We start from the raw sequence: 20790 nt of genomic DNA, 5'->3' as shown, positions 1-20790 counted from the left end.
CTCTGCTAAATAGTCCTACAGTATACCTATACTAGACCTCTCCTATTCTTTAGCCTCATGCCTGTCTTACTCACCATTATGTCTCTATCATAGTGTATGGCACATAGTCGGCATATAAGTGAATTATAAACAGTGTGTCAACAAACTACATAGGAACAGGTAATTTTGAAAACGTACTGCTGAGCTCATGATAAAATTTAGAAGTATGATTTCTCTTGTAGTAGCTCCTCTATATACTTTTCTTGATACGTATACATATTTCTTTTTATGATACAAATAAGAGTCATTGTAGAAAACACAGATTAAGTAAAATGAAAAAAAAGATGTAATACCTTAAATTGAACAACTTGTTAACAGGTGCATGTTTGTCCAGACTCTCTTTCTACCTATCACATATATAAACATATATACTACTAAAGCTATGTACTGTTTTAAGCAGATCACATTCTATCTACTGCTATGTACCCTGCTTTTATTCAATTAAGTATATATCAAAGCATCACTCCAGCCAGCAAATCAGTTCATAATAAAATTTGTTTATGATTGTTGTATTAATGGATGTGCCAAAATTTATTTAATCAATTACCTACATTTGGAAGAATAAGTTATTTCTACTTTCAGTAATTACAAATAATGCTATGATGAACAATCTCCATTATCAATTATCTAGAAATTTCCTTAGAATAAGAATCAGGAAGCAGGTTTGCTGATTGCAAAGGTTAGGCACATTTTTAGGGCTTGTGATAAAACAATTTACCAAATGGAGCTTTAGAAGTTTGTTACAAATGTGCTTTCTTGCCAGGGGATGGGAATTGTCTAAAACATTTAATCACCAATGCAGATAGCTATATTCCTAGCTATAATATTTATTAAATAGTTGCACAGAGTGAATAATTGATGAAGCTGGAAAATACTTACATTCTTTCTGTGGGTCGATTTCAGGTTGGAATGATCGAAACTCATAATATGGTATCTCATGTTTGAATATGGATGTGAGAATATCATCAAGTTCATCCATGTCCTTCTGTTTTCAAACGAAAAGGAAATTTTCTTAGTTCATTTATTTACATAGAAACTCATCTTAGTGCAACATAATAAAAATTAGCTGGAGTAAATACTGGTTAATCTTTCTAATAATACTGACACCTCTTTTGAAAGGAAAGTACAAAATATTAGAGGCTTACCTAAAGGTCAGTTATTTTTTTTAAAGATTTTATTTATTCATTTGAGAGAGTGAGTGAGCGAGCAAGAGAGAGAGAGCACAAGCTCGGGAGTAGCAGAGGGAGAGAGAAGCTGATTCCCCCCACTGAGCAGGAAGCCTGATGCTGGACTTGATCCCAGGACGCTGGAATCATGACCTGAGCTGAAGGCAGACACTTAACCAACCGAGCCACCCAAGCAACCCTAAAAGTCAGTTATTAAAACAACGGAAAAACAGATGCAATAGATAAAAATCTTTTTGTCTGGATGAGTAACTTTATTTAAATACTTACTAATTTAAAAAAGTATTACATCAGATCAATGATAACACTGGAATTTGTTTTGAAACTAAATTTTGTTAAAATACATGTTATATTTTATTTATTTTTGTTTATTTTATTTTTTAAAGATTTTATTCATTTATTCATAAGAGACACACAGAGAGAGGCAGAGACATAGGCAGAGGGAGAAGCAGGCTCCCTATAGAGAGCCTGATGTGGGACTCGATCTCAGGACCCCAGGATCACGACCTGAACTGAAGGCAGAGGCTTAACCGCTGAGTCACCCAGGTGCCCCTACATGTCACATTTTAATAAAAGAAATAATAAAATGATAAGTCCAGTTCTTCAATTTAAACATCAGAAATGGAATAGTTTTAAATAGATTATTTCATTTCTGTGCCAAAGTGAGGGAGAATATTCATCTTGGTTTCCCCTTGCCCCAGCTATTGAATAACCATATATCTACTCTATTTTCCTAAACTGAGCATTTGGGGATGAACCATGTAGAATTCTACTATGGATGACAAACTGGTTACAGAGCTACCATTCTTTTAAAATTGTGTTTTGTGAAGCTATGTCTGAGACCAATTTAACTTGAGACATAGATAACTATATCTAAGGAGGTGGACCAATCAATAAAGATTGCCAGATTGGTATAGAGAGAGGATTGTGAACAAAAGTTCCTAATTAAGATTTTTGAAATGATTTCCAAATAAAATTAGACTTATTATCAATACATAATCACAAAAATTAAATGACTGGATTGAAACAAAAGACATTTTTGTTACTCTATTTATTTGTCAACATATCCACATGCTTTAAATAATAAAGCAGTTCAGACTTCTCTAGATTTTTAAAAGTTCTCCTTAAAAGTAAGGAGAGAAGATGAAAGTCTTCTCAACTTGTGGCTAAGAATGCTCAGCAAAATCAACATTAATCTACTTAATGCTATGGACTATGTGAAGCCATTAGCTTTGGAGCATTTTGTCCTTAAAAAGGAGGAGAGATTCAACAATAAACTCATCTTCAAGGAATTCATGGTCATCTAATTACATATGGACAATGAATTAAGTTCTAGGTACGATGATAGAAAATCTTTATGGGTGTACAGTGCAGGCCAAAGGGAAGCAGCTCAATTCCACACTGGATCAGAAAAGTTTTTTTCAAGGAGATGAGCTAAAGTGAGATTGCTACATATATAAAAAGTATTCTGGATTAAAGAAACAACTTGTATATAGTCATGGAGGTATCGTAGCATGATCTGGTTAAGGATTTTGGAATTTCAATAAAACTGCAGAAGAATGACAAAGAAGGAAGTGGGCATTTCAAAAAGAGTTTTGTATATATAATATAAAGTTTCTAATTCATCCTGTAAGCAACAAGGAATTGTCTAAGGCCTATAATAATTAACATGGAAATGTTTATTATGTGGATTAAATTAAGCTTATATAAGTTTAAGAATGATTATGATTATTTATGTAGTTGGGTATTGATATTGAATGGAATCTATTCTATAAATATAGATGTGACAATTTCATATTACTAATTACTTGGTCTTTTCAGATAAGAGTGGTGGAGCAAAACATCACTGGCAATATATTTTATTTTATTTACATTAAGCTTCAAAAAGAATATGTCTTGGGGATCCCTGGCTGGCTCAGTGGTTTGGTGCCTGCCTTTCGCCCGGGGCGTGATCCTGGAGACCCGGGATTGAGTTCAGCGTCGGGCTCCCTGCATGGAGCCTGCTTCTCCCTCTGCCTCTCTCTCTCTCTCTCTCTCTCTCTCTGTGTGTCTCTCATTGATAAATCAATAAAATATTAAAAAAAAAGAATATGTCTTAGCTATGCAAACTGATGAAACAGGCCCTGAAAATATTAAAATCATAACATGAGTTTATAAATTTTCCTTAAAACTTATGCCATTGGCCATGAGAGCCGTGCATAGGCTATTATCTAGTTAGTGATATTTCTGTATGAGGAGATAAACTTGGCATTTCTTCCCCAAAGTATATAAGATTTAATAGACAGATTGGTGTGTCATTGAGTTACCACACTTATGTATAAGTTAGGCATAAGATCACCTCTATAATTCCTTCCAGTACCGATATTTCGAGACACAGATGAGAATTCAAAAGAGTAAGAATTCCCAGTAGGAATCTGAGAACTACCATTTCTTCCCCTGAGACACTATGACACTTTAATTTGAGAAATGCTACAGCTTATATAGCACTGAATTTTAAAAATGCAGTAGCACTGTTTTTAAAATCAGAAGAAGAAAATTACCTTTACCATGTAGACAATTATTTAAGAAAGAATATAGACACCTTTTAATATTCTAGCCTACCATAACTAGTTGAGTCACTTTTATTTTCAATTTCATAATTATATTACTAGTATTATGCCTACAAAAATCAGATAGGACACAAAACAAACATGTAAAAAAAATCACAGAAATGGCTATTAAAAAATAATCTCCAAAGGATTTCTCCTTGGAAGATATCCTAACTAGAAAAATCTGATACAAGTAGTTATGCTTATTTTTTTATATATATATTTTTTATTTATTTATGATAGTCATACAGAGAGAGAGAGAGGCAGAGACACAGGCAGAGGGAGAAGCAGGCTCCATGCACCGGGAGCCTGATGTGGGACTCGATCCCGGGTCTCCAGGATTGGGCCCTGGGCCAAAGGCAGGCGCCAAACCGCTGCGCCACCCAGGGATCCCAGTTATGCTTATTTTTAAATTTCAAGGACACAAATAGGTATCCTTTCTAAACACTGGCATTAAAATTTGAAAATACCAGAAGTTTTCTCCTTAAAATAAATTGTTCAACCTAAAATATACTTAATGAGATTGATACAATTACTGTTCAAATAAAGAGATCAAAATAGAATAGTTTAACATGAATATTCAGCAATATTCACAACCATCCTAATATTGTATTTATTATTTTATTTTATTTTATATGTTTTTTGAGAAGATTTTACTTATTTATTCATGAAAGACATAGAGAGAGAGGAAGAAACATAGGCAGAGGGAGAAGCAGGCTCCCTGTGGGGAGCCAGATGCGGGACTCAACCCAGGACCCCGGGAATCCGACCTGAGCCAAAGGCAGATGCTCAACCACTGAGCCATCCAGGCACCCCCATCCTAAGATTTTAGATATTAAGGAGGAACTTGATGAAAAAATAAGCATAGAGTGAGATGACAAAATTATGTTGACACTAGTATTTGGTTATCAGAAAAATTACATATATATTTAATCTAAACATATATACATGTGCATTTTTGCATAGATCTATACCTATTAAGAATATTACAAAAAGAATTCAGAAAAAAACTAAGATATGAAGTGGATAGAAATATATTACAAAATAATAACTTTGTACATATGAAAAATTTCATGTGAGGAAATGTGGGATTGATCAAAGTACTTTAAAAAATTATTTTCATAGAACCTGAGTGGCTCAGTGGTTGAGCATCTGCCATTGGCTCAGGGCATGATTCCAGGGTCCTGGGATCAGGTCCCATATCAGGCTCCCCACAGGGAGCCTACTTCTCCCTCTGCCTGTGTCTCTGCTTCTCTCTGTGTCTCTCATCAATAAATAAATAATTTAAAAAAATGTTTACATACATATTTATGAATCTGAAAAATTATATATATACATATATAGTGTCACTTCTTTATACATATATACGCATTTTATATATAAAATATACATACATACACACATATATATAATTATTACTGATAAGCCACTTTTTATAATAAGTATTCTTCCTAAAAGAAAAATATATAAAAATTCTGCTTTAAAATATGTTTAGAATTAGGGACTTCTACTTCTGAGAAGATGGAGTAGTTGTACTTTCTCCTTTTCTTCTTCTTATACAACTAAATGTCTACATTTCGATAGAAAATAAATTGTTATACTAAGAACCAGAAAGATTTCTAACTGAATAAAAAGTGACAATCAATAAATGCCAACACCAAGAGGACAAAGATTTTTAAATTATCTGAAAAAGATATTAAAACAGCCATGATAAAAATGCTTCAACAAGCAAATACAGTAATTCTTGAAATAAATTTTTTAAACAAACCTCAGCAAGGAAATACAAAGTTTCAGCAAAGAAATAGAAGGTATAAAAAAGAATCAATTGGGATTTTTTAGTACTGAAAAATACAATAATCAAAATAAAACCTTGTGTGGATGGGCTCTACATCAAAATGGAAAGGACAAAGGAAGAATCAGTGAACTTGGAGATAGAACAATTAAAGATAATCTCAACGAGAGAGACAAAGTAGACTAAAAAAATAAAAACTCAAATAGACTGCAAGGGACCTGTCAGATTATAACAAAAGACTTAATATTTATGTGATCAGAGTCCCAGGAGGAGAGGGGAAAAAGAATGGAGATGAAGAAGTACACAAAGAAATAATGGCTGCTAACTTCCTGGATTTAGCAAGAAATAAACCTACAGATTCAAGAAACTGAGCCAACTATAAACAGGTTAAAGCCAAAGAATTCCATGCTAAGAAACATCATAGTTAAACTTCTGAACTTGAAGACAAAGAAAAATTTTTGAAAAGAGCTAAAGAGAAACAAAAACTGACCCTATAGGGTAGAAACAATTAGAAACACAGTATTAGTATTAGAAAGAATTGGCACCACATTTGTCAAAAGTTGAAAGAAGAGAACTATTAACCAAGAATCTTATGCCCAGCAAAACTTTTAGGAATGAAATGGGAATTATGACATTTTCAAACAAAGGAAAAGAGGAAATTTATTGACAGAAGATGTACCCTACAATAATGGATAAAGGAAGTTCTCCAAACAGTAAGAATCTGATAAGAGAATCTTGGAACGTGAAGAAGAAAAAAGAACATAGTAAGTAAAAAATATAGGTCCCCACTTCAAGAACCTAAAAAAATCAGAACTCAAAGCAAGCAGAAAGAAGAAAATTATAGATATAATACAGAAATCAGTTGAATTGTAAATAGAAAAGAGTCAGTGTAACAAAAAGATAATTCTTTTTAAAAGATCCGTAAAATTGACAAACCTCTAGGAAGACTAAAGGAAAAAGAGAAGATAGAAATGACAAATGTCATGAATGAAACATGAGCTATCACTATAGACCCTGCAGACACCAAAAGGATAATAAAGACATACTATTAACAACTCTACACACATAAGTATGACAAGTTAGATGAAATGGATCAATTTCTTGGAAAACACAAATCAAACACAAACCAAAACCAAACACAATCTCTATTATTTCTTCAAATACATATGCATCTACAATTTCTGTTAATTAAAAATGCAAATAAATACAAACAAACCAGGAAAAAAATGAACCAGAAAAATAAATAAAAACAAACCAGGAAATATTCATGACACAAAGCTGAATCCTTTGAGATGAAGATCTATTTACATAGCAGCATCCCTTCAAAGTCTAATTTACCCTTCTTGAATAAGGGGCATGAACACTGCTTGGCTATGACTGCATTAAAAGACTACGCTTATTAGGATTTTAGAACAATATCATATAGTAAAAGCAGTGAGGAGATACTTCAGATATTTGGACTCAAATGAAAGGCTGTATGTTGCAGGTATAGGATAAGTTTATACAGTGAAACAGACTCAAAGAGTGTAGGTAATAATAATAACTAAACGTTGGGCACCTAGAATGTGGTAGGCTTTACATAATTTGTCTCTAATTTTTATAACATTCCTGCATGGTAAATTTTTTTAAATCCTTTTTTTTTTATAGATGCAATAACTATGGTACAAAAAACTTAATAACACCAGAAACTGTAGAGCTAGTAAGTGCCACATCAAGGATTTTATTTTATTTTATTTTATTTTATTTTATTTTATTTTATTTTATTATTTTATTTTATTTTATTTATTTTATTTTATTTTATTTTATTTTTACATCATGGATTTTAACTTGTGCTTTTACATTCTAAACACAATGTACTTAATACTACATTGTAGCCCTAGTGGAAAGAATAAAATTTGATGTAGTTTTTGGGTGAATAATAAATTATGATCCCATAGTTTCATGATGGACACTGCAGTTCAAAAATCACATGTCAAAAAAAAAAAAAAAATCACATGTCTAGTCAGAAAGTGGAAGGAAGGCACATAGATGGAAGGAGGATGGTAATGTAGGCTACTGTCAACCACATCTATTCTTTTAACTACAAAAGCCAAAGCTCTGATGATGTCCCCTTGTGTCTCATTGTCTAAAACTGTCTTACATGACAATTGCTAGCTGCATGGAGTGGTTGAAAATGTGAGAATCTGGCTTGTCTGGCTTCCACACCAAGAGGGGCAAAAAAGAGGGATTTTAAGCATTGACGGTGGGTGAAGAAACCTATAAGGTTGGCCACAGGATATTGAAGCAATTTATAGATATGGCAGAGAAAGACAGTAATAGTAAAGTACCTTAATTAGCAAGAAAAACCACTTAAGTGAAATAACCATAGGAGGTATGTAAAATATTATAGGAGACAAGGTCCATTGAATGGTTACATTTTACTCTTTGCTTCAGATATCCAAAAGGAAAGTCAATGGTTGAGCTGAAAACATGTTCTTTTTATTATAATAAACTGTTACGCTTATTTAAGTTTAACTAGTAAAAGAAAGGTCACTTTATTTGTTCCATTGTTCATAATGTGTGCTGTAAAAGTGAGTCAAAATAGCCATTTAAAGGGGAATCTTACAGCTTACATAACACATCTTAAACAAAATTTCCTACTGCAGCTTGTAAAGACAATGGCAGGTAAAGAAGCAAAGCAAATACTTGCTGGGTTTTACAAAGCCCCCACCCCTTTTATAACTTTTGAGTATTTAACCCCAAGCAGTTAAAGGAGTAATCTAAATAAGTGAATAGGGTAGTTAAAGGAGATATTTTTCCTTGTCAAAATAATTTTTCTAAGTTTTGAGTAAGTCAGGTTTTAGTCGTTTCAACATGATTACAAATGCAAAAGTAAATACGAAAATATGAAATAATTCAGTTTAAGACTCCTTTCAAAAATGTTGTATTTATTATTGGTTCAGTATTCACAGAGCTGTGGAATCTCTTTATATAACATGAAAATGATATTATAATAAGAAAAAAAAAGTTTTGAGATCTGAGAAACCTGTATTGAAATTACTGCTCCAGGATTCATTAGCTATGGACCTTAATAATACTTAACTGATAAAATTATTTAAGAATTTAAATAAGTAAATGTGTAAAATCTCCAGTATATATTCATTCCCTTTTTCTCTAAATACTATAATGTGAGCTCTCATAACTACTCATGAAATATAATCACTATGATTTAAAATGGCACACAAGTCTCTAATGAGGAGACAGCTCCCCAAACTGGCTTTTGTAGCAACCAAAGAAAATAGTTTGTTTTTTCTTTCTAAATTCTTAAATTAAATGGCACATCTTGTAAATCAATTAGAATGTAGGTTTTGATACTGTAGTACTGAGACTCAAAATGCCAGTGGTTTAAACAAGATGGAAGCCTATTTCTCTTTAACATGAAAGCCTAGAATTAGGCCATCTGGGGCTGATTAAGGGATGCAGGCTCTATATGGTTCTCTGCTATACTTAATCTTCATGGTCCTAGATGGCTCATCCATCACTCCTTTGTTGTCACTGTGATCAGTCAGAGAAAAAAGTCAGTGAAGGAGAGACTCTACCCTCCTTTGAAGGACATGATCAGAGATGTGCACACATCACTTCTACTGACATGCTTCCAGCCATTGGTTACTTAGATGGTTGTGCCTAGTTCCAAGGGAGTCAGGAAGTGCAATATTTACCCTGGCAAGCATATGCCTAGATAGAAGTTATGTTATCATATAATAAAGGAAAAAAGAATTTCTGGGGAAGAAATAGAAGTTTCTGCCATCTCCATTAGTCATGCATAAACATCACAATTTAGGTAAAGGCAATCTAATAGAATTTTTTAAAAACAAGAACAATTTTCCTAGAAGCTGATGGAAGCTTGATCATGCTAAATTTTTCAATTTGACCCGCTGTTTACATAATGTCAAAAAATCTCAAAGCTTTAACCTAACCAAACTTGAACAGACTCATTAATAGGCATATTTAATGACATTAATAATGAAACAAAAAACCAGAATTCTCCTATTGTTGGCATTAGAAAGAGTGGTCATAAGAACCATGAATTTTCTCACCTCTACTTCTGTTTGGCAATCATTTTGTAACAACTTACTGTCAAATATGTCATAAGATAAATTTTAAAACAAAATTGCAATAACATAAGATAAATTTTAAAACAAAATTGCAATAACATATTCAGAGAAATGTCTTTCAAAAAAGACTTCTTTAAGGGCAGGCTGGGTGGCTCAGTGGTTTAGTGCCTGCCTTCAGCCCAGGGTGTGATTCTGGGGACCCGGGATCGAGTCCCACCTCCCTGTATGGAGCCTGCTTCTCCCTCTGCCTGTGTCTCTGCCTCTCTTTCTCTGTGTCTCTTATGAATAAGTAAATAAAAATTTTTAAAAGATGTCTTTAAATGATGCCATGATTTCCTAAGTTTTTGAAATTATTTTTTGAGTTGTTTTAGGTACTCGTTCCCAAGATAGTTAGAATTAGTCTCATTGTTTTATACTCACTTGATTTTTTCCTTTGTCTTTCTTTCCCTTCTTTGCCTTTCTCTTTCTACTTCAGTCAGAAACAGCACTCCTTCAGCCAACAGTCCAATATACTAAGCCATGAAAAAGGGTTGTGCCTGTACTATGGGGAAACTGGTGTCTGTTGGGACAAGGGGCTCTGATAGCCAGGTTACTTGAGGTTGGGAGGGTAACTTAATGTATAAAATACTTTCACCCTCTCATTCTTTGACCCAACAAAACAGGTATTCATCAGCTATGTGTCTGGCAGGGTACTTGGCTCTGGAGATGAAAGAGGGGAACAAATAAACAGTAACTGCCCTAAATGACTTTGGAGTCTAGCAAGAGACAGATATTAATTTGACAAATATCACACACATAGAATGTGTTCAGTGCTACAAAGAGATACACAGGGAGATGTACAAGGTCAAGAGAGTCTTCACTGAGGAAGAGAAGCTGTAATTAAAATTTGGAGGATGAACTGGAATTAACTAGGGGAAGACAGTGAGGGGAAAGGAGATTGGAAGAATATTTCAGTTAGAAAGAGGAGCATATATAAAGGCCCTGTGGTAGGAGATTAGGAACTAGCCATCTAGGCTAGTGTGTCTGGAGTGCAGAGGGAGAGAAAGGGGAGTGAGACTAGCTGGAGAAAAAGAGAGGGGACACTGTCTACAGGGCCATATTGTTCATGTTAAAGATTTCCTTTTTTAAATCCACACAACTGGAAACTATCAAAGGGTTTGAGCAGGAGCATTGCCTGCTGAGATCTTTTTTTTTTAACAGAACTCCTCAGACTATGGATCTGATATAAGTAAGTAGGTCATGTGCAAGAACACATGGCGGGGGACCAGGCAGGAGCCCGCTGTAGTTTAGGGATGAAGAAAAGCAGAGGATGGGGATGTTAGAACTGGAGGGATGTGAAGAGAAGTGAGCAATATTTAGTGAGTAAAACTGACACGGCTTAATGATGGATTGAATTTACTGGGTAAGACAACAGGTTTTAAGGAGATTCTTCTGTTTCTGGTGTTTGAACTGGATTGATGATGATGCCTATCTCAAGGCAGAAAGAGTGGGCCTTCAAGGAAAAACCACATTTGGATGATATCTTACAAGTTAATGAGCTACCCTACCAAGGGAATATTTATCAAGAAAGGAAGAGAGTCTAAGAACCAAAACATTGAAATGGAAACTTTTTTTTTCTAGATCACAGAAAAAAGAGATTACAAAGGATTTGGAGAAGGAAAGCTAAGGAAGTAGAGGAAAACCAGAAAGAGATGGCTTCATGAAAGATAGGGGGAAAAAATCAGGAAAGTGAGTTTGGTCAATGGTGTGTGTTAGCTGCTGCTGAAAGTCAAGTTAAATTGAATAAGAAAAATATCCACTGGATTTGCTGTGTGGGACTTGAGCAAATTGGAAGTACTATCTTTGTGTGCTGCTACTTTGGGTAATGAGGTTGATGACTAAATGGCTGACCCAGGCGATGGTGGGGGAAAGAGAGGGAAGGCAGGATTCTTAGAAGTTGAATTTTCCTTGTCAAAGATTTCTTTTACTTCATTTCCTGCGTCTTGATGCTGTTTACTGTAGAGGCATAGTTCGTGAATGCTAAACACAATTTAGAGTTCCCAGATTATATATTTACTTTATTTCTTTATCTTACTGTTGATACTATAACTATTAGTAAAGAGGCCCACAGAATGCTTAATGACTTTTTAAAAAATGCCAACAAACACATTTTTGCCATAAGGATTTTTCAGTCTTCTAATTTCCAAAGGGTTACTGATGATTTGAGATTCATTCCAGAGGCAGATTCTCTAATTTTCTCTAATTATCTTGTTATGAATAATAGCTATGGAGGAACACTGTTAACTGTATTTGACTTGTGCTTTGTTTTCTGAATTGTTTAAAAACATTATGGTTAAAGAAGATCTGTAGCCTCTAAAGAGCTAGACAGGAAGAGCAGAAGGCTGCACTTGAATGGGGTTGGTTTCAGGTAGCACTCACATGGGCACACAGACATCCTCTGCAAAGGGCAGTCAAAGCCACCCCAGTGACAAGAGGAGAGGGGATTGTAAAAAGCAAAAGAGATACTTAGTTTAGGAGAAATTAAAAATGGATGGAGTATTTATTTCCACTGAGTAAGCAGACATTATAAATTAGAGTGTCATTAATAAAATATATTCTAAACAATAGTTAAACATAAGCTAAGATGAATGGAGCCAATATGGAATGAGATGGCTTATGAGATAGAGAATTAACAGGAACTTAAAATATGGTTGTTAATAACTAAGTAACTGCACTCAGAAATATTTATTTCCCCCCCCTACAATGGCTGCTATATCTGCTGTTAAAATTAACTAATTTATTTTTCCTAAATAAGTGGACGTAGGTACTCAGTGGTATGTTTCTGTTTGACTCAATAATTGGTAACTGAGCTGAGTACTATTGTTTAAGTCTGAGCTAACACAATAAGGCATCCTTAACCATTGCTGAATCATTACCACATGTAGAGACATGGCACAAAATGTCACTTATTTTATCAGTAAAACACAAGCTTTAATAGATATGCCTTATTCTTACTGATCCATTTTAACTAGGAGCATAAACTATGGAAATTGAATCCAGAAATAAATGTCCAAATTGCATTTTATTTTTTAATTCCCCTCCTCATTTCAAATATTTCATCAGAAATAGGAAACAAGTAATAAAAATGATGAAAGGTACATGAAATCTACATCATGTCCTTATCTGAAAGGAGAACTGGGAAGAAGTGCTAATACAAGTAAAATAAAGGCTGCATGGAGAACCCACATACTTGCCAATGATTCCTCTTTGGTGAGAGTGGTCATAATCCCCAACTGAAGTATTTTTTTTTCTTGGCATAAAATTGTGGATTATTTGAGTCAGAAGTGACCTTAGAGAGCATATATTCTAGCTTCCTGCACTGTACACATGAGGAAATTCCATTCACACTAAGGAGAATAAAGTCTCATGTAGTGATTGCTGATTCGGTTAAAGAATCTAACTCTTGCTCCCGCCCATCCAGAGCTACTTCTCCTGGACTATCACTTTCACTTCCATCACTTTCCAGGAAAGGGAAAGGAGAGATAGTATGCAGCCTTTGGAAAGAGACAGATCTTAGGTATTTTTTGAGTAGTAATCATTTTCTTAATACTGAAAGAACGACAGACTGGAATCTGAAACCATATACCTGTTCAAAGTCTGTAATGAGCTACATGATGAACATATGGTTCATTACTCAGGTAGAACATGAAAAGTTTATAGCACAAATTCTTCACTTCTCTGGTATCCAGGGCCACCAAACATTCTTCATTTTCATAAGTATCAGATTCATTTATTCAATTTGGGAAATAAATAAGTGTATTTTAAGAGGGCAGTTTTCATTTTCCTTCTTATCATTTATATAACTATATTATAGTTCTCCATTTATGTTTTCTAAGACCACTTATGTTTTCAAGGAGGACAAAGCAAGCACTCCTATTTTCCCATTTACGTTTCATGGTGTCTCCCATGTCAGGAGCTAATTATGTGAAAGTAGCTGCATGTGCAAAGATGAAAAACACAATGTCCATGCCTTAAAGAAGGTGGAGGGAAGGAAGAGCAGAATATGTTCAAGAGTGAGAAATCCTGGAGGGCTAAAACATAGGAATCATGGAGAGAATTAAGAAGACACGGAGAGAATGCTACGGTTAAGAGCCAATGCTGGGAAAGATTAGTGACTCTGCAGCCTGGTATACCATTCAAAGGAGTCTGGACATTTTCCAGTGAGTCACTAGAAGGCTGTAGCAAGAGAGTGTCTTAGCTAACACTGGCATTATGGTGAAGTATAGTTTAAAAACTAGCTGCATTTGCACCTCTCATCAACAGAAGCTAATGAAAACAAGGAGGATGGTATACACCAATTCTTTCCCAGGAGACAAGGACCTAAAAAATTAATTAAAGGCTTTTGGAAGAATCTCCTGAAGAATTCTTTAAGGGAGACACTTGCTAACATCTGAATGTAACCTTGTGAAAAAAACTAACCTTTAAGAGAACTATCCACAATTATGAAGTCCCTCACAATACGAGACTTTCCTACGCCTGTATCTTCCCTCAACCCAACTGTAGCTGGGTTCATACTGTATTAAATATTTGCAGGCAGCAAACCAAAGATGGAAACATATATACAATTTAATAAAATTTGGAAATGAAGTGTACCTAACATGAAGATGAAAATAAGATTCCAATGAGTATAAAGCAAACCATGCACAATGATCAGTATATGCAACAGAAAGATATCATTTCACCAAGAAATACAGCTAAGAAGAATTATTTGGTACTACCTCAAAGTTCTTTTAACAAATAGGATGCTAATGCTTTGATCAATACTTGCTATGTTCTTTTAGCATTTTGACCTAATTTGCTTCTTAGATTGTATCTAGTTGTTCCTATACAAAGTTAACTTTATGGTTGTCCCCAGACACTTTTGTAAATAGGATGAACATCTCAAAGGTTTTAATTATCTCAGTAAAGTGGGAGTTACTAGTATTTCTAACACTAGCACTTGCATTCTAATTATCTTCCCAAGTTGGGCTTTCAATTTTCTTCATTTTTTCACTCAATCTCTCTTAAATTTGTTGTTTTAGGTAATGCTCTGGAAATTGTACCTTATGAGGCTACATGCTGGGATTTAATATCTACCCCAAAAAGATGAAATAATTTAGGAAGCAGTTAGATAATTAAGCTGATTTAGGTAAACTATTTAAAACCTAATGGACATCATTAAAAATAAACTAAGAAAATCAAATTTCTCATCATTTCTTTTCTCAAATGCACAGAATTGTCATTTTATTATATGCCCAACAGCTTTTAAATGATAACATAAAGTCTCTTATTACAAATTCTAGGATTACTGAAAAATAAAACCCACAGATTTCTCATTAGTATTACTTTCCTCAAACTCACAGAGTGTTCATATTATTATACGCCAATAGCTTTTAAATGATTATAGGAAGTATCTTACTACTAAGTTTTTCAGATTACTTAAATCACATCTGCCATGAAAATTTACAAGAAAACCCAGGATGGCTCTTACAATACGCCATTTAGTGAAGTAGGTGAGATACTGAAAAAAATTGAAATCTGCTGGTGTATGTTCTTACAAATACACAGTAACCACAGTGAATAAAATTACAATGCATGTTGTTCTTTGAATAGAGATGTTCAGCGGACTATTTGCAAAATATCCAAATTTCCCAAATAAGTGACAGTAGCAAGCACACGAAATAAACAATGACTGTAAATGCTCTATGCTGGAATAGAAAAGCAAAGCTTTTTGCACATTTTTAAAAACATAATCTACTTGGGAACAAAGTCAAATGTCAAAAGGGAAATCCAAATACTTGCAAGGAGAAGCATAGTGTAGCCTGGGCCCCCTCCTCTGAGGCCAAACAACCCTAAAACACACTAAGGAAATGCCCCTGCAGCTGTTTCTTTTTCATCAAGGGTAGAGTTTGCCTTGCACTATCTCTACAAATTCACCAGAGGGATAACTCATGTGGTCCAAATGCCAGTGGACTAGAGAACCATCCCGTGTCATTCCTGGTCTAAGACTTGATGGAGGCTGACTGAATTGCTGCCTGCTTCTTCCGCCAGGCCCGTGAGAGTACTGCTGGGTCTCTTCTGAGATCTCAGCCTCAGATTTTGATCTAACTTCACTACACGTCTAGGTCCCCTGACGACAGTAGCAGGACTCCTAAGCCTATCTGAAGTTCTATAGATCAAACTACTTCTCCTAGTGTCTCTTCTTACCATGCTGTGGTCTGCTGTCACCAAGTTAGAATAATTCTAAGTCTTAGCACTCCCTCAGGCTCAGAGTGACTCTCTCCTGATAGTAAAAGCCTGCATCCAGCTGTGACCATTCAGCATCCTTCTTTTCACTAGGCCATCAGGGAGAGGGGAAGAGGAGAATCCTAAGAGGTAATCATAACAACCCTTTCTCACCTCTCATTTCTGATGCCGAGGGTGAAAGGGGAATAGTGTTGTCTAGTTATCTTAAAACTGGGCAAAACAGTTTTTATTCACTCACAGCTGTAGAAGAAATCATGACTTGGCATAATAAAGCACTCTGAAACATTGTCCAAGAATCATACATTATATTTAATCTTATTACATATAAAAAGTTGTTTCTCCCCAAAGGCAAAAGCAACACAAAAATGTGTTGGGGGGCTTCTGTGCTGACTGAATACTGATAATCCAATATATCACTTTTATTAATCTTTTTGCAGTGAATGGAATTTTTAAAGTGGAAGATAAGGTAGACTTGTCACAATAAAATGAAACAATCCATATTTCAAGCTGTTACTTTTGCTTTTGCTTTGCAATTACAATATAGACATTTTATCAAATGTCCTCAGACTCACAAGTTTGACAAATGATATTTTATTCCCTGAACCTTCTCTAAGACATTTTTACCTTTGCCATTGTTCTAATAGAAAAATGTGTCACACAAAATAAATAACAAAGCGTCCAATTCCAAACTAGTTTAAACAGATAAGGCTTCATGACAACCTATCAGCCACAGTACCATTGATGGTTTTGTTAAAGAGTGTTTTGTGGTAAATTTGAAGATCTCATTCTTCAGCTACCTCTTTTCGCCTTTACTCCCTTTTACCCTCCACCTCCACTGCCAAAAACCCCAGGCAAGGGTAGAATTGAACCATCAGGTAGCTATAAAAAGAAATGCCATTTATTTCACTTTGAAAATGCAATGGAATAAGCACATCCAAAGGATAAATGTTCCACATTAAACAAGCTTTCTCTTTATTGAAAGTGGGTCAGGTAACAAAAAAATCAAAATAAAATGCAGAAATTAAACCAATTGTTTAAGATGAATCAAAATGCAATTGTTATATTCTACACCCAGGAGGGCATTGGCAGCATCTGCATTTACTGATAAACGTCTCAAAGAAGGGTCTTTTGAGAACACTAGAAACTCCTCACCAAGTCCTCCTTGTTGAGTAATGCCTTGTCGCACTGGCAAAAGAACTCGGGGCTTGAAAAATCCCTCTGAAAATCTGAGCAGTTCTGGAATTCCTAATAAACACTATCAAGTTATAGCAATAATTTTCACTCTCAGGTGAGTAATAAATGAAACTAAGAAAGACACACCAAGCTTGGAAATTTCCACATGAAAATGATAATTCCTCGATTAATGCCTTATGTTCCCTTTTTGGTAGGATTCTTGGTTTGTCTGACTCCTGAACCTCAAAGCATCAGGTGATCTGACTTTTCTTTTGCATTGTCCAGATCTGGTTACAGAGGTATTCGTTTCTTAAGAGTTCTTAAAAAAAAAAAAAAAAAAAGAGTTCTCCTTAATCTTTCTATCTTCTCTATCTGCTCTGTGACAGCTTTAAAATGAGCCCAACCCAAAAGCGATTTTGAAATGGAGAACCTGTTTCCCAGTGACATTCTCTGGAATGACTTGAGGTAAGTAAACTAATTCATCTGTATCTCTGCACCTCTGCACCACAGAAGTCAGTTTCCTCCCTCCCTATTGATCCACAATTCATTCATATAACCAACATCCAGACTTTATACCAAAGCATCATTCTGTTATCCAGCATTGGCTCTTTGGCTTGTCATCAACTTTGTGGAAAGATCAACTTACCTGGCACACGCCATCTCCAGGACGGGCTACCCCCAGTAGGTATTCCACAGCCTTTGTTGTAGAGTATTTAATCTCTGCTGTGGCCTTAATGACTCCATCGCAGTAGACATGGACATTGACAGAGCCAGCAGGAAAGTCTTGTAAAATGCAAAGAAGAGTTAGGAGCTGAGTATATAATGCATGTATCCTATTATTATACCTTTTAGAGAATATGAAGGAATATTTAAGAATTCATTTCGATCTTGCTTACTTCTAGAACTAAACGTTTCATTTTATCTTGGTATCCACAAAAAATAATGTACAATTTTCAACTTACTTAAATAAAACCTTACAGGATCAGAACATGCTAAGATTACAGTAAAAGCAAAGCCCTAAAGCCTTTCTCCCTACTACTAAACTTCATTTTTTGGAGTAATCTATACTTATCTTTACATAATACTTTAGAATTTAGAATGATACAATCATTCTTTTAAAGTTGTGTATCTGTTAATAATCGTATGAAGGAAATTCTTGTTAATTATAGGCAAGCTTCTCAAAATTGTACTTGGAAAGAAAAGGTAGAATTGATTGAAATTACTGAACTTTTATGTAATTGGCTACAGTGAAAAACTCTTAGGAAGGCAAGGTTTAATACCCTGCTATTTAAGTACTATTTATACTATACATTTATCAAAACCTTTTTTGTGAACAAGTTGTTCAAAGTGACTGATATGATGCCTTGTGAATTCTGCATTAACATATCAACAGGGCTAGAGTTCTCTCAAAAGTTGGGTTTGTTATGAAAGAATAACAACAATCATTTCAGTAAGAAAGTTATTTTGTTTTGTTTGTAACAAAAGTAAACAAAATTAAGCCTTGAAATCCATTTGCAGAACATACTTTAAAAAATCTGACACTCTGTCATGGAAATATTTCCCAAATTCTCCTGGAAAATTGTCACCCAGACATCTGGTGTTTGGAATATAAGCTGATAAGTGGAAGACCAAAAGAGTCTGTTCTAACCTTAGGCACCCGATGAAGCTTTAAATATTTAAATGTTTCTAAGGTTTAAGTATTAATTTTACTTTATCTCCTGAGGAGATTAAAGAACCCTCTTATAATTTTGCTCAGAGAGATTTAAAGCCAACAAAACTAATCTTAAACTTAAGTAGATCAAGAAGTTGTAATTTTCTCTTTCGATATTGCTTGACTAGACACGTAACCTGTGTTATAAAGAAAAAATATATATCAAAATTCTCTCTTCCCAAAGTCAGCATCTGCCCAGCAGTTAATGAAAGAGAAACTGCAACAAAAGTGCATCTCATCAGCTGAAGCTGCCCACATATGGTAAAGAGAGCTCTAGAGTTACTAAGTTCAAATGAAATCAATTTTGGTAGATTTCAGAAAGACAATTTTGAAAGAAGATATTGATTTTATTTATCAGGAAAGAGATTAGAGTTTGCAATGAGGTGTTCACCTTCTGAAAGAAAGTCAGGTGATGAATCATGAGAAATATATGATGAGAAGATTTGCTTGGTAGTTCTTTGATATAGAATACTTAAAAAAAATATTCTAACTCTTTAAAATCTAACATGAAAGCAGATGAACTGTTTTATTCTTGATATAGTGTATCATCAGCTCTATTGATAATGATGTTGATTTTTGAATAATCTTCCCAAGAGGTGTCCTTTGAAGTACTTTTATACTATATATATTTTTTATCTATTGAATGTCAGTATTAAATCAAGACCTTAGAGGATTCCGTATGGATTCATCTGGCTGGGAGGCCCTCCTTAAATATATATTATTGGATTGGCCTTTTCATAAACAGAACCCTATGCCATCTGAGCATTATTTTATTTTGAGTGTGGTCATTACGATATCTACATTTTATAGCTCTTTAATAAAAACAAAAGCCAATTAATTTAAAGACTCAGAAGAGAGGGAAAGTGAATTCTGCTATTTACTATCTAAAGTTGGGAAGCAACATTTAACACTGGAAGTACACATAAATGTGGGTCAAGATAACCAAACCAAGTGAGGGTATTGGTGTAAGTTATGGAGAGGAAAAAAAGGCTTATAGTGCAAGAAGATAGAACTCCTTGCCCACAACAAACACAGATACTCAAGAAAGCAAACTAACAGAGGAGCAACAATAAAAGGGAATTCTTTTCAAATTTAACGTCTCAAGGTTCAGGCCATTTAAGACTCTTTGTCAACCTGCACTGTCTCTGGGATTTAAGTGATTTGTCCTTCCAGATGAGGGGCAAACTGAAACAGTTCACAGAAAATATAATCTTAAGTGTTTTTGAATAGTCAGAGCTAAATTCACTAACCCCTTAAAAACACATATTTCACAAATCCAATAACTGAGGAGCTGTTTGCTTTCTTTATTTCCATTGTCTGTGAAGCTGTGTTCCTTATTTATTTATTTATTTATTTATTTATTTATTTATTTATTTATTTTTAATAATAAACTTATTTTTATTGGTGTTCAATTTGCCAACATACAGAATAACACCCAGTGCTCATCCCATCAAGTGCCCCCCTCAGTGCCCGTCACCCATTCACCCCCACCCCGTGCCCTCCTCCCCTTCCACCACCCCTAGTTCATTTCCCAGAGTTAGGAGTCTTTATGTTCTGTCTCCCTTTCTGATATTTCCTACCCATTTCTTCTCCCTTCCCTTCTATTCCCTTTCACTATTATTTATATTCCCTAAATGTATTTATTTATTTATTTGTTTGTTGTTTGTTTGTTTGTTTATTTATTTATTTTTGCTGTGTTCTTTTATGAACCAATTTTAGCCCTTTATCATGTGGTAAACCTTATATGAACCCATCTAATGTTTCCATGGAAATTGAAATCAATATGGTTTTCTTTTGATTAGAACATTATTAGGAAATAAATATTTTGGTTTCAAAAGCTTGGTCATGCCTAAAAACTGATATCAATTTAGTACATATTAAAACTGCCCTTCTCAAATATGATATTTAGAAAAATTTCTTATCAATTGTTATTTTTCTGCTCAGG

At 34.5% G+C, this 20790-nt stretch overlaps 1 protein-coding gene across 5 annotated transcripts in view; it reads right to left on the bottom strand.

Moving 5' to 3' along the window:
• Nucleotides 1–20790, bottom strand: part of BANK1 (B cell scaffold protein with ankyrin repeats 1) — a 287136-nt gene that overhangs the window by 177334 nt on the left and 89012 nt on the right. For all 5 annotated transcript variants that reach the window (XM_072810740.1, XM_072810741.1, XM_072810738.1 and 2 more), the window contains exons 5-6: nucleotides 17781–17917; nucleotides 919–1024 (exon numbers count right to left, since the gene is read on the bottom strand). In XM_072810740.1, coding sequence (XP_072666841.1) covers nucleotides 919–1024; nucleotides 17781–17917 — 243 coding nt within the window. The remainder of the gene's footprint in view (nucleotides 1–918; nucleotides 1025–17780; nucleotides 17918–20790) is intronic.

The sequence above is a fragment of the Canis lupus genome, chromosome 33 (genome assembly GCF_048164855.1).
Source record: "Canis lupus baileyi chromosome 33, mCanLup2.hap1, whole genome shotgun sequence".
Lineage (NCBI taxonomy): Eukaryota > Metazoa > Chordata > Mammalia > Carnivora > Canidae > Canis > Canis lupus.
The sequence above is the reverse complement of the archived record's forward strand: the minus strand, read 5'-3'. Positions and strand labels throughout refer to the sequence as shown.